This window comes from Brassica napus, chromosome C4 (genome assembly GCF_020379485.1).
Source record: "Brassica napus cultivar Da-Ae chromosome C4, Da-Ae, whole genome shotgun sequence".
In the NCBI taxonomy this organism is placed as follows: Eukaryota; Viridiplantae; Streptophyta; class Magnoliopsida; order Brassicales; family Brassicaceae; genus Brassica; species Brassica napus.
The window spans coordinates 45534819-45549674 of NC_063447.1; the positions used below are offsets into that span (position 1 = coordinate 45534819).

The following is a 14856-nucleotide window of genomic DNA, read 5'->3' on the forward strand; positions in this document are numbered from 1 at the left end:
TAATGGTAATGGGTATAGGGTTAAGGGGTGGGGGAGGGTTTGGGTTTAGTTTTCCCTACGGGTTGGTTTGGGGGGGGGGTAGGGGGTTGAGTTTAGTTTTCAATAAGCGTGGGGGTGTTGATGTTTAGGTTTTGTATTATTAAAAGGGGTTATTGTATTAGATTTAGGGTTTAGGGGGTTGGGGTGGGGGTTTGGGTTTAGTTTTCCCTACGGGTTGGTTTGTTGTGCTTTGGTGGAAATGTTAACGTGTGTAAAGGTATTGGGTTTAGTTTTGATGAAGGGTTGTTTGGGGTGTTGGGGTTGGATGTTGGGTTTATGTGTCTTTTTATAGTGCTTCATCTATTTGGGTTACTTCTAAAATGTGTATTTTGTTTAGGGTTAATGTTGGGGGGAGGAGGTTTGAGTTTAGTTTTCCGTAAGGGTGGAGATGTTGTATGCAAATTTCATCTATAACCATATTAACTTTAATATGGTTATGTGTTGAAAAATGGTATAGTACGTCATCTTTTTGAGTTACTTTTGACTATGTATTTTGTTTAAGGTTAATGGGGGGGGGGGGGGGGGGGGGTGGGGTTTGGGGGGCGGGGGTTTGGGTTTAGTTTTCCGTAAGGGTGGACATGTTGTGTTTAGGATTTCTATTGTTAACGGTTTAAAGGTATTAGTTATAGTATAATACTGAAAATAAATGGTATAGAAAAAACAACCTAAAAGCTTAAGGCTTATAAGGTGTGAGCAAATAGTGGAGAACGACATTATTAATATTAGACAAAAGAGAAGGTCTGGGGGTGTTCCGTACAACAACCACAAGAGTTGTGATTTAAAGGGGTCTATATAACATAATACGTACATACCAAATAGATAGATATATCACTGTAAAGCATATACCATTCTATTTGGTTAAAAGACTATTTTCCCCCCTTTCCACTTCCTGTACATGCCCGATCTTTATACGACACTGGCTACTGCATAATCACCCAGTTCCCAAAAGATTTCAGCGAACTGCCTTCTGCTGCCTTCTCCATAGTTATAGCTTATCATATTGGGTTGCGGCAGGATGCCCTATTGTGGCCGATTGTGTCCTGAACGGCCACAACGTTTGCATTTCCTGTTTGACGAGCTTCCTCCTTTCTACAAACCAAATTTAAACATCTATCATTCTTGCGTAAATGTAGAATATATAATGTTCCATATTAATAGGTATTACGACAATATTTACATATTGTACTTTATATTTAGTCCATTTGAACAATTACCTATTCGGCCTGACTATTCCATAAGCTGATATAACTATTCCGTTCAGTAATTAGAATTTTCATAAATGGTAGAGTAGCTTACCTTGTACTCCCCACGTGATAGGATGCAGACTTTCCTAGGACGCCCAGGTGGGCGGCGTACTGCCGGTGGAAGTAATGGAGCTCTAGTTCCAGATCCGAGTTCTAATCCACCAACAGATGGGACCGGATATATTTTTCCGATGAAGCCTTGTCGCCATGTTGGTACACGGTAAGCCGGTGCCACCAGCGCATCAGATGGAAATCCAACCCTGGTTGAACAAGCAAGCGCATGCATACAGGGTATCCCTATTAGTTGATACTCACCACATGTGCAAGTACCGGGACCCAATAAAACTGTGAAGCACTCCCCGGTGGGGTCCTGCACTTGGTATTCAAGATCGGCTATATCACGTACAACCATAGCGGTGGAGAGATCAAAGTTTTCCTCCACGAGTTTCCTGACATTTGGGGTGATAGTTCCTTGCTCACGGGTTGATTTCGCTCGACGCAATGCAAACCAAGACATAACTGTTGTACGTATGTACTCAAACATGGTAATGAGGGGATATTCACGTGCTTCCTTAAGCACACCATTCCAGGATTCAGCTATGTTTGAATCGATGACGTTGAACCTATTCCCCCTGAAATGAACCCTAGTCCACTGGTCGAACCCTGTTAACAATATTAATAAGTACTGGGCAGTTTTATATTTAGTACTATATTGTAGTAGATAGAATAGAAATGATGCAATATAGTATAGTACCGTTGTGTATTATATAATATCAGATAGAATCGTTACCTATATCAACCAAGTAAGCCGCGCAATTTGGGCTGATTTTCTGAATTTCAATAAACTTCTTATTAAATTCAGTCACGGTGAAAGCTCTTGCAGCAGCGGACATAAGGTTCGCGAGTCTGCTACTCTTATATTTTGCAATCAGATTTCTCCACAAATGGACAACACATATGACATGCTGAGCATGGTTGTAGACCTGTACAAGTACAAATATATTATGTAGATGGTGAACGTTACATATAGTATAGTTGGAAAAAAATAGAATGTGTTTAATTTAATGTTCAATAAAGATTGTCCGCATATTTACCTTCCTCAGTCCAGTGGCGATACTTGCATGGCGATCAGAGATGAAAACCAAGCCCGGGGTATCCAGAACAAAAGTTTGTAGCCTCTGGAAAAACCATTGCCAAGCATCGTCGTTTTTGCTATTAACAACACCAAACGCAAGGGGAAATACTTGGAAATTCCCATCTTGTGCTGAGGCTGAAAGTAGACACCCACCATACTTCCCTTTAAGCGCCGTCCCATCAACAACAACAACTTTCCGCATAGACGAATACCCTGCCACCGATGCTCCATAAGCAACAAAACAGTATTGAAACCGTGTTCCACCTTCTTCTTCATCCGTACTTTCTAGGTAGCATACGGTTCCTACATTAGAAGACTGAAGGAGTGCCAAATATGGAGGTATCAGTGCATAACTTCCAACCATTGTCCCCATTGCATGCTCCATCGCCATCTCTCTAGCTCTCCAAGCTTTCCAGTATGAAACGTTGACATGAAATTCATCTAGCAATATTTTCCTTATTGCTGCGGCAGTGGGGCCCTTCTTAATACCAATAAAACGAGATTGCAATATCTGGCCAATCACGACAGTCGTTGCAAGTTTGTGGTAGTTTATACGGTCATCAACGGTGCAAGAGTGAACTAGGTTAGCTTGTCTGACTTGGAAGTTCCCACTTGCATCTAACAAGACCGCATACACGCGCCATGGGCATGCATCACCAACGCATTGTGCAAGTAGTATGGAAGGGCTAGAACGAGTGGTCTTGAAATGGAACTTCCTGTTTATAGCATGTATTGCAAGTTTGATTTTGCAGTCGGCTTTGGATTTGAATACGCGACCCACATAAAAGTCATCTCCCTCGTATTGGATGTCGGCCAGAGTCGTGTCAACCCCTACAAAGTCAATGAAACATTCAGCTGCATGTCAATTGGTTTATATAGTATGGAATTAACTTTTATTATATCAATATAGTATAGCCAACAAAATAACAAATCCATTCTATTAAATTTCATTCCTTATCATGTCGCTTTACATTAGTATTTACTTAAAAGTGTTTTCTTTACCTGATCCCTCCCGGTTGTCGAATACAGGTGGAGCATCCCTTCCAAAAAATGCTGGCGTATAGGGGTTGTTTAGCATCTCGTGGAGTGCTTCATCGAATTTACCCAGTGTAGACCATCGTCTACTGGTAATTCTTCTGAATCATCTGAACCAAAGTTTGAATCTCTAACTCCACCGTCAGTGTCAGGAATGCCAGAATTTCCAAATAATAGACGTCTTCGGACCGGCCTAGACCCTTCTCCGGTTTCACCAACAACTGCGGGAACAACAGGGACGACCATGTCATCATCTGAGTCAGACTCTGAATCTGTTTCCTCTTCCACAGGACGTTTGTTTTTTCCCCTCTCATTCGTGCCTGTCTGAGGACTGGTAGCGCGGGTGGGATCACGTCTCTCTGTGATTACTATTCCACCTGTTGAAGGTGGAATAGTACTCCGTCGTTCTTTAGATCTCACCGCCTTTGAAACGGAATAGTCTGGAACTTCATGTAGAATCGCCTTTCCTTTTGGTTGAGTGAGTGGAATGGTCAGTGGGGTTTCAGATAGTGCAAAGGTATGCCAGTCTTCTTCATCGCCTCCATCTCCAACATCCTCGGCCATAGGCACCCTCTGTTCTGTCTCGCGCCCCTTAGTAAGTTGCTTCCCTCCATGTGATTGGCGGTAGATAGAGACATATAGAGGAACTTCTTCAATAGATCTCCTCATGTTTAGAAACACACCGACTTCTGTGTCCTCGGTTATGTACTGAGGCATTTCGAGCTCTCCATCTCCAAAGCTCACCCATTCTGGATACTGATATGAAAGCTTGAGCGTATCATATGTCGGTGATAGTTGATAGCGTTCTCTCACCGAAGTCAATAACTCTATCATTGTCATCCCGAAGAATATTCGAATGAAATGTTCTACTTTGGAAGTTATGTCAGGTTCAAATATCCACCGTTGATCGCTATCACGGACCCACGTCCCATGTACAAGCAAGACTTTATCTTGCCCTGTCATCTGCAGGTTGGAGAAAAAAAAATTACTATCTCAGATCTACATCAAATGGTCCATTCCATATTGAGACAATCATTTATATCAAATACTATAATGATCATCAACTACAAATACAGATAAATACAAGGATTAGTTGGTTGTTACTGATGATTACATGTTCGAATCTGCTGAGCATTAACTCGTTCTCTGCTTTCACCTTCGTCAATGTCTTTTTCTTACTTAACAACGAGATGGACAGACTGTCAAAAGTATATGGAATACACGATATATTGTGAGGGTGGTCTATTCTGATCCACATATTTACTGAACTCAGTAAATAGCATGCGGTTATTTTCATGAGGACGTGGCTTCTACTCTGTCCTTAAGATCTGCACAGTGCATGGTGAATATCATCAATTCATCCTTCCCGCAACGTCATCTCTCTCTCTATCACATCGTCATCTATTTAATTTGCAAAACGTCATCTATTTCTCCCTCTTTCACCGAAGACTTGTAAGCGTGGAGGGTAGAACCGGATGAGGTGAGAGACAATTGATATCCATTTAATTATGTCAAAATCACGTTCATATACTTAATTTCTCTTCCAGACTTAGCTATTTCGCCAATTAGCCCTAAAATATAACATATTTGTTTTGTGTTTGATTTCGCTTTTCATGGCTTTGGATTATCTTGTTCCTTATTCAAATATGCGTTTGATTTGGATGATGACTGTCTGAGAGACAGAGTTTAAGTTACAAAAGTTTAAGCATTATCAGTTCCTGGTTATGTTTACAAATGAGTACTGTTTATTTGATTGAAAGAAGAAACAAACAAAACAAATAATGGGCTAAGTCTAAGAGGTTAAAGACAAAAGAACAGACAAGAAGAGACATAAACTCCATTGAAACAAAGCTTCATGTTTGTCTATCGTGAAAACAGACTGAAAGTTCTGTTTTTTAAAAATAAAAAATTGTTTTTGCTGTAAAAATTGTTTTAAGTTTAATTTCCGTTATCTAATAATTTCTTTTACGAATGAAAAAGGGCAGCGTAGCCAAGTTAGGAAACAGACCACTAAGAGAATGCCACGTCATCTGATTTGGTTCTTTCACTTTCGGCTAATGAAAAGTGTTAGCTACGAACAGTCGAATTTTAAAATAATTTATTTATTGAATAGTGAGAAAACAAAAGAGTAAAGTGAGAGGAGGAAGAAGGAGAGGAAGAACCCTCTCTCTCTCTCTTTTGTTCCTCTGACTACTCATTTCATGTCGGAGACTTCCCAGAAACTAAAGAATCTCTTCAACGAAGACTAAATCTTTCTCCTTTTTCTTAGTTATCTTATCTTCGTTTCCCCCCCTTTGCTTACTTCTGAAGGAAACGAGAGATAGAGAGAGAGAAAGCCTTAGAGAAGAGAGAGAGAGAGAGAGAGAGAGAGATGTATGCAGTGACGCCTCCTCAAAGATCCGATTTGGGATCCAACTACGGTTTGCGGGTCTATCAAACATGGAAAGGAAGCAATGTTAGTTTCTTTTTCATTTATTTATAGAAGTTCTTGATTGTGTTGTTTAATGTTTGAGCTATTTTGGTAGAAATTTCTCAGTCACTGGGCTCAGATTTAGTCTGTTCTAAAATTGGAACTTGGGTTTGGTGTTACAAGTTTTGCTTTTTTTGAGGTTTCTTGTCTACAATGAATATTTATAAATGTCGTTATTAGCATAAATCAAGAAGCTTTTTGTTTCCTGTGACAACACTGTGAATAAAAATCTTAACTTTAACCAAGAACTTAGCGCATTATCCGAATAGGATTTGCTTCTTCTTACAAAGGGGCCAAAACTAGTTGATGTATATTGTTGATGTTGTGCCGTATAAATGTGACACAAAGATGAAATCTTGTTTTAGTATGAAACATTTTGAAAGTTAGTCTCCAAAGCACTTTATTATTGAACTCTTGTTAATGTTTCTTTCAACAATCCTCTTTTGTTTTTGTTTTTTTTGTTTCTTGCAGATATTTTGTCTTCAGGGAAGGTTTATATTCGGGCCAGACGCAAGATCACTTGGTCTGACAATAAGTCTCATCGTGGTCCCTGTTATAGTGTTCTGCATCTTCGTTGCAAGCAAGCTAATGGATGACTTCTCTGATACTTGGGGACTCTCAATAGTCTCTGTCGCTGTTGTCTTCACCATTTATGTGAGTACCAACCAAACCTTTCCTTTTTTTTCATTTCAAACGCTTTGTGGATTCGTAACACTTCTATGCTTCACTCAGGACATCATTCTTCTGATGCTTACATCCGGAAGAGATCCAGGGATTATCCCAAGAAACTCTCATCCCCCTGAGCCTGAAGTTATCGATGGAAACTCAGGGACAAGCCAAACTCCAAGACTCCCTCGAGTAAAGGAAGTAGAAGTTAACGGAAACATATTTAAGGTCAAGTACTGTGACACTTGCATGCTCTACAGACCACCTCGCTGCTCGCATTGCTCTATCTGCAACAACTGTGTTGAAAGATTTGACCATCACTGTCCTTGGGTTGGTCAATGTATTGCCCAAGTAAGTTCCTCTCCCTTTTCAATGTACTCTGGTCTCTGCATCAGTGTATGATTCATCTACTTTTGGCAGAGGAATTATCGGTTCTTCTTCATGTTTGTCTTCTCCACGACTCTTCTCTGTGTATACGTGTTGGCCTTTTGCTGTGTCTATATAAGGAAGATTAAAGAATCTGAAGATATAACCATTTGGAAAGCAATGCTCAAAACTCCTGCCTCCATTGCTCTTATAATCTACACATTCATATGTATGTGGTTCGTTGGAGGCTTAACATGCTTCCATCTCTATCTCATCAGCACTAATCAGGTAACCTTAAAGTCCTTTTGCCTCTCATGTCATTCTATTACACGTTTTGATCTTTTGTTTTTGTTTCTGTAGACTACATATGAGAATTTCAGATACAGTTATGACCGGCGTAGCAACCCACATAACAAAGGAGTGGTTGATAACTTTAAAGAAATCTTCTGTTCTGCGATACCTCCTTCAAAGAACAGTTTCAGAGCTATGGTACCTAGGGAAGCTCCAATGCCGCCAAGATCAGCTGTTGGCGGCGGTTTTATGAGTCCAAACATGGGAAGAGGTAACGATGAGATTGAAATGGGGAGGAAAGGTGTTTGGGCAATGGCTGAACATGGTGATGACAAGAACGTTGGTAACAATGAGCGGTTTCATGTCAACGACGATGAGTTAGGTGACATTAGGACCACAACGGATGATGATGAACAAAGTGGTAGTAGGCCTAACATTCACCCTAGGCACTCAAGCTGGGAGATGTCACCAGAGGTTATGGCCTTAGCATCAAGAAGAACTTAGAAACATCCCAAGAGCAAAAGATTGAGTTGTGTTTCAAAATGTGTTTTGGAATGTGTTTTGTATGATTTTCAGCTTTATTTATTGATGTATTTTGAGTTGTTCAGAGAAATCAATTGTGAATTAGTTTGATTTCTCAGATGTTATGAGTGCTTTTATTAGTTGTGTTCAGACAGTTAAATCTCAAATCATTGAGTTCTATTGTAATCTATTGTTTTAACAGCACTTGTCTTTCAAACAAAATGAATACAGACGATTTTGCACTGTATTATTTATAATAGCATCTTCGGGGTACATTTCTATAATTTTCTTTCTTCTAAAATAGAGATATTTGTTGTAGAGGTGAAAATGTTTTAATGTATGTTTCTATTATAGAGTTTTTCTATTTTAGAAGAAAATATAGAGGAAAATTACTTTTTATCTCTGTATTTAAAAGTGAAATAAGCATATCTCTATATTTTTTCCTATAAATAGAGAAATTCTATTATAAAAACATACATTGAAGCAATTTCATTTCCATAATAGAGTTTCTATATATTTATGATAAAATATAAAGATAGAAAGAGGAGTGGGTTGTCAAATAATTAAAAAGTTGAAACTGAATTCTTCAGACATGTGGACTAAAAGACCAGACCAGTCTTTGTTTATAGTGTTCATTGAAGCACGGCGCTGCAATAAATGCAAAAGAATCCTTTAGATTCTTCTTCAACGTTCTAAATTAATTTACTCATTGGATCTAAATCTTTTAAACAGTTAAAACTTAAAACCAAACAAGGCTCTACATAAATGAGTCTTCTCTTCAGACAAGGACTTTTCAATTCATGAACTAAATCAAACAAAGTGGTCAAACCTTGAATGTGTTGATAAAATGTAGTAACTGTTTTTAACTGAGGATGAAGATAACTGTCCAGTCAAACACCAATAGACAAAGACAATAAAGAAAGTCAATACTAGGGCTAGTTCATTCATTAGTGTTATTTTGTATGCACATGTTATGAAATTATATAAAAAGATGAACTATGTTTCAGTTGAAATGACACTATTACTGTTTTTATCTTCCTCTAGCTTCCTTTTTATTTAGAACCTTACCATGTGAGCAGAGAGCTCAAAAACCTCTGCAAAAAAAGTCCCTCTTTTAGATCATACTTTCAACACTAACTAGCCAAACCTTAGATACCAAAAATTCAGCAGGTAGGTTTTTCCTTTTGTCTTCTCTTTTAGACCTACCAGAAAAAAGATTAAAGGTTTTTTTTTCAGTTTACAGGGGGAAAACATGTATAAGAATCAGCTGCAAGAGCTTGCACAGAGAAGCTGCTTCAACTTACCATCATATACTTGCATAAGAGAAGGACCAGATCATGCTCCAAGATTCAAAGCTTCTGTTAACTTCAATGGTGAGATATTTGAGAGTCCCACTTACTGTTCCACTCTCAGACAAGCTGAGCATGCAGCTGCTGAAGTTTCACTTAATGTCCTGTCCTCTAGAGTCCCTTCTAAATCCTTGACTGCAAAGATTCTTGTAAGTTCTTTTTTCTCATCTGTGTTTTGGTCATACAAAAAGATAAGGTGTAACGTCTTTATATCACTTTCAAGGATGAGACAGGAATTTACAAGAACTTGCTACAAGAGACAGCACATAGAGCTGGTCTTGATCTGCCAATGTACACAAGTGTGAGATCAGGATCTTATCACTTCCCAGCTTTCTCTTGCACTGTGGAGCTTGCTGGGATGAGTTTCACTGGAGAATCAGCAAAGACAAAGAAACAAGCTGAGAAAAACGCAGCCATTGCAGCTTGGTCATCTTTGAAAAAAAGTAACTCAAACTACTCTCTTCCAGTTTTCTATAAACCCCAAAAAGCTTATCACTTTTCTTATTGAATCAGTCCCTCTTTCTTTTCTTTTTTCCTTCTGTACAGTGTCAAGCTTGGATTCTATGGGAGGAAAAGAAAATGGTGAAGAGAAGGAACAAGAAGTAGTAGCAAGAGTACTTTCGAGATTTAAACCCAAAGAAGTGAGAAGAAGAGAGACCACAGACCAATGGAGAAGAAGAACAAGTCAACAAGATACAAACAAGGATCTGTTGTTTGAGAGATTGAGATGGATCAATCTATTAACCTATGAACATTCTTTACCATCATCATCAACACAGAAGCAATACAAGAAAACCAGTTTCGTCTCGCATACACAAAGCCAGGCATCAAGAACAAACCTTCAACCATTCAAAGGGATATCATCACAAGAAGCTAAGGCAGAGACAGAGATGATGATCACCACAAAAACGTTTCCTTTGCCAAAGGCTGCTCATCATAAAGCCAAACCCAACGAATCATCGAGCGGCGGATATAGTAACCAAATCCCATTTTCCGACAGAGGCAGGTTCAGTTTCGTCGGAGGTTGTAATATGCTAGCTCCAGCGGTGCAAATCAGATCAGTGATTCCAGTTTTCGCAGCTCCAGCATCGAAACCAAACCCTGATCCTAGCATATCATCAGCATCATCTATAAACTCTTGCTCTGTTCCAAAGACGTCGGGATTGGGAGTTCAAGAGAAGAATCCAATTCAAACGAAAATTGTGGATCAGACCCATGATTAGTTAGGTGAATTTGGATGAAGGGTTAATCTCAAATTAAATCATATGTCAAGTTGCTGTTTGATTAGACAATAATATGATTGTGTTCTTGTTTTTTTTTTTTTTTTGAAATTTCTGGGCCGACATGAGTTTTGAATGCTTGCGTAAAGCACGGAGAACGGAAGCAGAGAGCATTAAGTTAGGGAAGAAGACGGGACGTTGCAGTTGAGAAAGAAGACCATTAAATGGGTTTTGTCTTCCTCCATTAATGCGCCGATTGCTCTGCTTCCCACTCGTTCTTCATTTATTGTTTGCTCTCTGTTCCTGTAACGTTGGTTCGAGACAAAAGAAAATTATTAGTTCTTTTCAGACACAAATTTTATGCATCCACCACAAGTCACGTATTTTTCGGAAAACATCCCAAAACTTTTGTTGAGATAAAAAAACAACCCCAGTTTTTTTTTTATATATAGTTATAACCGATTCAATAAAGGTGTGCCATTTATCTGTTAGTATCATTTTTTCTACCTTCCTTAGTTACGCTGTTACTGACTTTACTGTCTACCGTTCTTCCTTACCTATAATCTCTGTTCTAAAACTCGGACGCCCAGCCGCCTAGGCGTCCGCATAAGCGTTCGACGGTAGTGCACCGCCGCGGTTTTAGCCAAATCGTTACAATAAGTCGGATAAGCAATAAATCACTTAAAACCCGACTAATCGCCGCCTAATTGTCCAGAAATCGGACAAAAATACTAATTTGAACAGTAAAATTTTGGATTTTGAAGACAAATGTTTGGGCCATAAGACAGCCCATTTACTTGAGTTGAGCTGGGATCTCCTCTATGTATTTATAGAAGACTTTGAGGCTCCTCTTCTAAGGAATTAGTCGATGTGGAACAAATGCCACTGGTTTCTAATTTTTTTTTCTGACTTGTGCTACTTAAAATAAAAGAAAAGTTGCATCAGAGTAGAATCAAACACCACACCTCTTACTGCAACAATTGCTAAGCAAACCACTGAGCTATGTTGATTATTCGTTAAACATTCACATGTAATGGTATGTATACATATATTTATAATTTAAAACATATAAAAACTAATCCCCACGTATACCCCGCTTAATCCCCGATTTTTCGGTAACTCGCTAGGCCCAGGATTGCCGCCCGACTAGCGCCTAGCGTAGTTTCTAACAGGGCCTATAATGTGTCAGTTTATATTACTAATCGAATGGTTGACAAAAAAAAAATTACTATCGAATGTATATCGTTTTACTTATATTAGTATATAATTTCAAAGAAGTTCTATATTGGAATTTGTTTATCAACCATTTATCACCAAAACCTCATTTCTAAACCCTAAACCCTAAACCCTAAACCCTAAACCCTAAACTCTAAACCCTAAACCCTAAACCCTAAATCCTAAACCCCACCCTTTAACTCTAAACCCTAAGTTTGTGACTTTTGATAAAACATTAAGTGTTATTTTTGTGACTTTTGACCTTTAGTGCTAGTTTGGAAACAAAAACTTGATTTAGTGTTATTTTTGTCTTTTTCTCTTTTTTCTACCTTCCTTAGTTACGCTGTTACTGACTTTACTGTCTACCGTTCTTCCTTGCCTATAATGTGTCAGTTTATATTACTAATCGAATGGTTGACAAAAAAAATTTACTATCGAATGTATATCGTTTTACTTTATACTAGTATATAATTTCAAAGAAGTTCTATATTGGAATTTGTTTATCAACCATTTACTAAAATGTTAGAGAATATTAATGTTCGGATAGTTTTTGTGTGTTAGGATAGTTACCAATTACCAAAAATTATCGACTAAACTCATTATTATCAATTGGAAAATACATAGTAACTACAAAAATTATATAAAGTAGATATACACCGTAGGTTAAATTAGTTAACACAAACAATTGCATTATCGATATTTTATTTTGTCAAAGCCTTATTCTCAAACGGATTAGCAATCAATTATAGAGAAATTGCAATGTATAACCATAAAAAATATAATTCAACATATAACCATAGTAACCACATGGTCAGAGCTGTCAAACAAGTTTACCCATCCCGTTCTGTCCCGTACCGCAGCGGGTTAGTCGTCGAACGGATTTTAGCGGATATGTTCCGCGCGGGCTGCGGTCTTCAAAATGCCGGTCCAAACCCGTACCGCAGAATATATAGGCCTTTGCGAGACATTTCCTTATCAAACCGCCTGCTACAGCTTCTTTCACGAATGTTTAAGTATAAGGGTTGTGTAAAGAGAGTTGAAGAGAGTTCATTAAGCTACACTAAAGCCTTATCAAAATCAATGCGACAAAGCTCTGTTTGTGCTTGTGTTCTTGAGTTAAAAGCATTCTTTTGTTATCAGCATAAGCTTTTGTTTAGTTTGAATCTGATTGGTTTGTTGTCTTTGTAATAATTTGGCTCAAGTGTTGTATGTATTCATCAAACCATCTCTCTTTTTAATTATTTGGATTGCAAACAAATTCGTGAATCACTTTGCCAAATTATACAAGTGACGTGATATAGAACTAACTTTTCTCTTAAACAACACCATTGTAACCAAATTTAATTTAACAAAAATACCACTTCACAGTACTGAAAACAAACAAATCAACTTAAACAAGAAATATCACATTTTAATAAAACAATTCATAGTTGTGTGCAATAAAAAGAGATAATCAAATCAAAACACCACCAGAGCTCGAATCGTCATTGCTGGAGCTGGAGTCGTCATCGCCGGAGCTCGAATCATCATCACCAGAACTCCTTATGTTTTCTGGAGGAAAAGTTACAAGAATCAATTTCTTCTCACTCTCTTTCTCGTTTTTTCAGCTAAAATAAGAAATGGAAAAATAATGCGAATCCATGTAATCCCGCGTGACCCATTTCGGCCCATCCCGTAAAAGATCCAGTCCCGCAAAGACCCGTCCCGCGAGGCCCGCAAATTTACGGGCCTAGAAAACCTCGTCCCAATAGCGTACCGCGACAGTCCTTTACGGGATAGGCTCGCGGTCCAGATCCATGATTGCCATCTATACACATGGTTAGAATATGCAATATATTTTTATATAATATTAATATATATACCTTTAATTAATCTCAATTTTTGATTTTTTTCTTTCTATTTTCTTCTTTTCCTCTCTCATTTTATTTGATCTATGTTTTCTTTACCAATACAATTTAGCCAAACAATAATATCAAAGTAAAACTTACATATTTTTTACATATACTATATTTTAAATTTGTCCAAACATATATGTATTTCTTTCAAAAAAAAATAAATTGTTATTAACACGGATATCCCATTCTATAATATTATGTATATAAAATAACACATCTTTAAAATCCCTCTCTCTCTCTCTCTCTACGTTTGATTTGTTGTATTTTGTAGTTACATAAAATATTTTATAACATCTTTATATTTTTTTTATTTTGTAACGTAAACGGACATAAGAAAATTTCACTTACATAAATTTCAATGTATTTGTTCGCAATAATCTTAGTCATTTCTTAAAAAATGATTTAAGATAAATTTGTATGTGACTTGATTTCTATAATCAGAAATATTCAAATATATTAAAAATTTTACTTTGTGTTTAAAATGATATAATATGTCTCTAAATTTTGAATGTTCAAAAACTGTAAATTTTTTGAATGCTTCTTTTTAAATCAGATATTTCAAGTTATTTTTTTATTATTAAATATGCTTGGAAACAAACCTGTGAAAATTTTAATGGTATATTTTTATTTATAATATTGTTTTGATTGTTTGACAACTGATGTTAATTGGTTTATAGCTATTTTCTTTTTAAATACAATTAGAAATATTTTTTAATTTTTAATTTCTTTGAAAAAAGATTTTTGAATGGTGATTTTGTGAAAAAAATAATATTTTGAAATTGATTCTGACTTTATAACCTCTTATAAAGTAACTTATAAATTTATAAAATAACTTACAAAACTTATACTAAGTTTAACTCTTATAAAGAATTTCACAGAATTTTAAAATCAATATAAATAGTTTCATAAATCTTAATGAATGGTTTTATAAATTAAGAAAATAAGTTATTACCTCTTGTAAATAAATTATACACTTTCACAATGATTTAAGACTTCATATAAAAGTATTATAAATACTTATTGATTGTTTTTAATTTTAAATAATTTACAAACATGTTAATCTTCATAAATAGTTTCATAAGCTTCTCTAAATGAGATGAGATATTACCTTATAATGGTTTATTAATCTTTAAAAATTATCTTGTAAACTCTTATCATATAAATTATTCATTATTTATGAATGAAAATATTTATTAGAAATGAATAGGTATAAATCTTATATATTAAAACAGAAGTCACAACTTTGATTCATGTATGATTTTTTTTTTAAATGGACCTAATGAATCTATTTCTATAAAGTCATGTTACATTTAATCTCTAATCTTATCATTTAAATTTTGAGCCTACCTGAAATTTTTATTGGACTATCAATAATTGGATTTAAAAAATAGATGATCAATTGGATTTAT

At 36.5% G+C, this 14856-nt stretch overlaps 2 protein-coding genes and 1 long non-coding RNA gene across 4 annotated transcripts; 2 read left to right on the forward strand and 1 right to left on the reverse strand.

The window, feature by feature from the left end:
• Positions 1-5548: 5548 nt before the first annotated feature.
• LOC106391054 (probable protein S-acyltransferase 6) lies at positions 5549-7972 on the forward strand. The gene is made up of 5 exons (XM_013831617.3): positions 5549-5908; positions 6395-6577; positions 6656-6940; positions 7010-7243; positions 7316-7972. Exons 1-5 carry the CDS (start codon positions 5825-5827, stop codon positions 7748-7750), a joined length of 1221 nt encoding a protein of 406 aa, XP_013687071.1. The 5' UTR covers positions 5549-5824; the 3' UTR covers positions 7751-7972.
• A 703-nt stretch (positions 7973-8675) lies between these two features.
• LOC125586278 lies at positions 8676-9304 on the reverse strand. Its single transcript, XR_007322783.1, has 2 exons — positions 9073-9304; positions 8676-8970 (listed from the first exon to the last, which is right to left on the reverse strand). It is a non-coding gene; the product is annotated as an uncharacterized LOC125586278 (long non-coding RNA).
• On the forward strand, positions 8796-10693 carry LOC106391055 (double-stranded RNA-binding protein 5). 2 transcript variants are annotated; one of them, XM_013831618.3, is made up of 4 exons: positions 8796-8938; positions 9005-9266; positions 9341-9560; positions 9664-10693. In XM_013831618.3, the coding sequence occupies exons 2-4, from the start codon at positions 9021-9023 to the stop codon at positions 10338-10340; spliced, it is 1143 nt and encodes a 380-aa protein (XP_013687072.1). In that variant the 5' UTR covers positions 8796-8938; positions 9005-9020; the 3' UTR covers positions 10341-10693. The 2 variants fall into 2 exon arrangements, with proteins under 2 accessions (XP_013687072.1, XP_022556836.1); XM_022701115.2 differs by having other exon boundaries at positions 8799-8938; positions 9012-9266.
• Positions 10694-14856: the final 4163 nt, after the last annotated feature.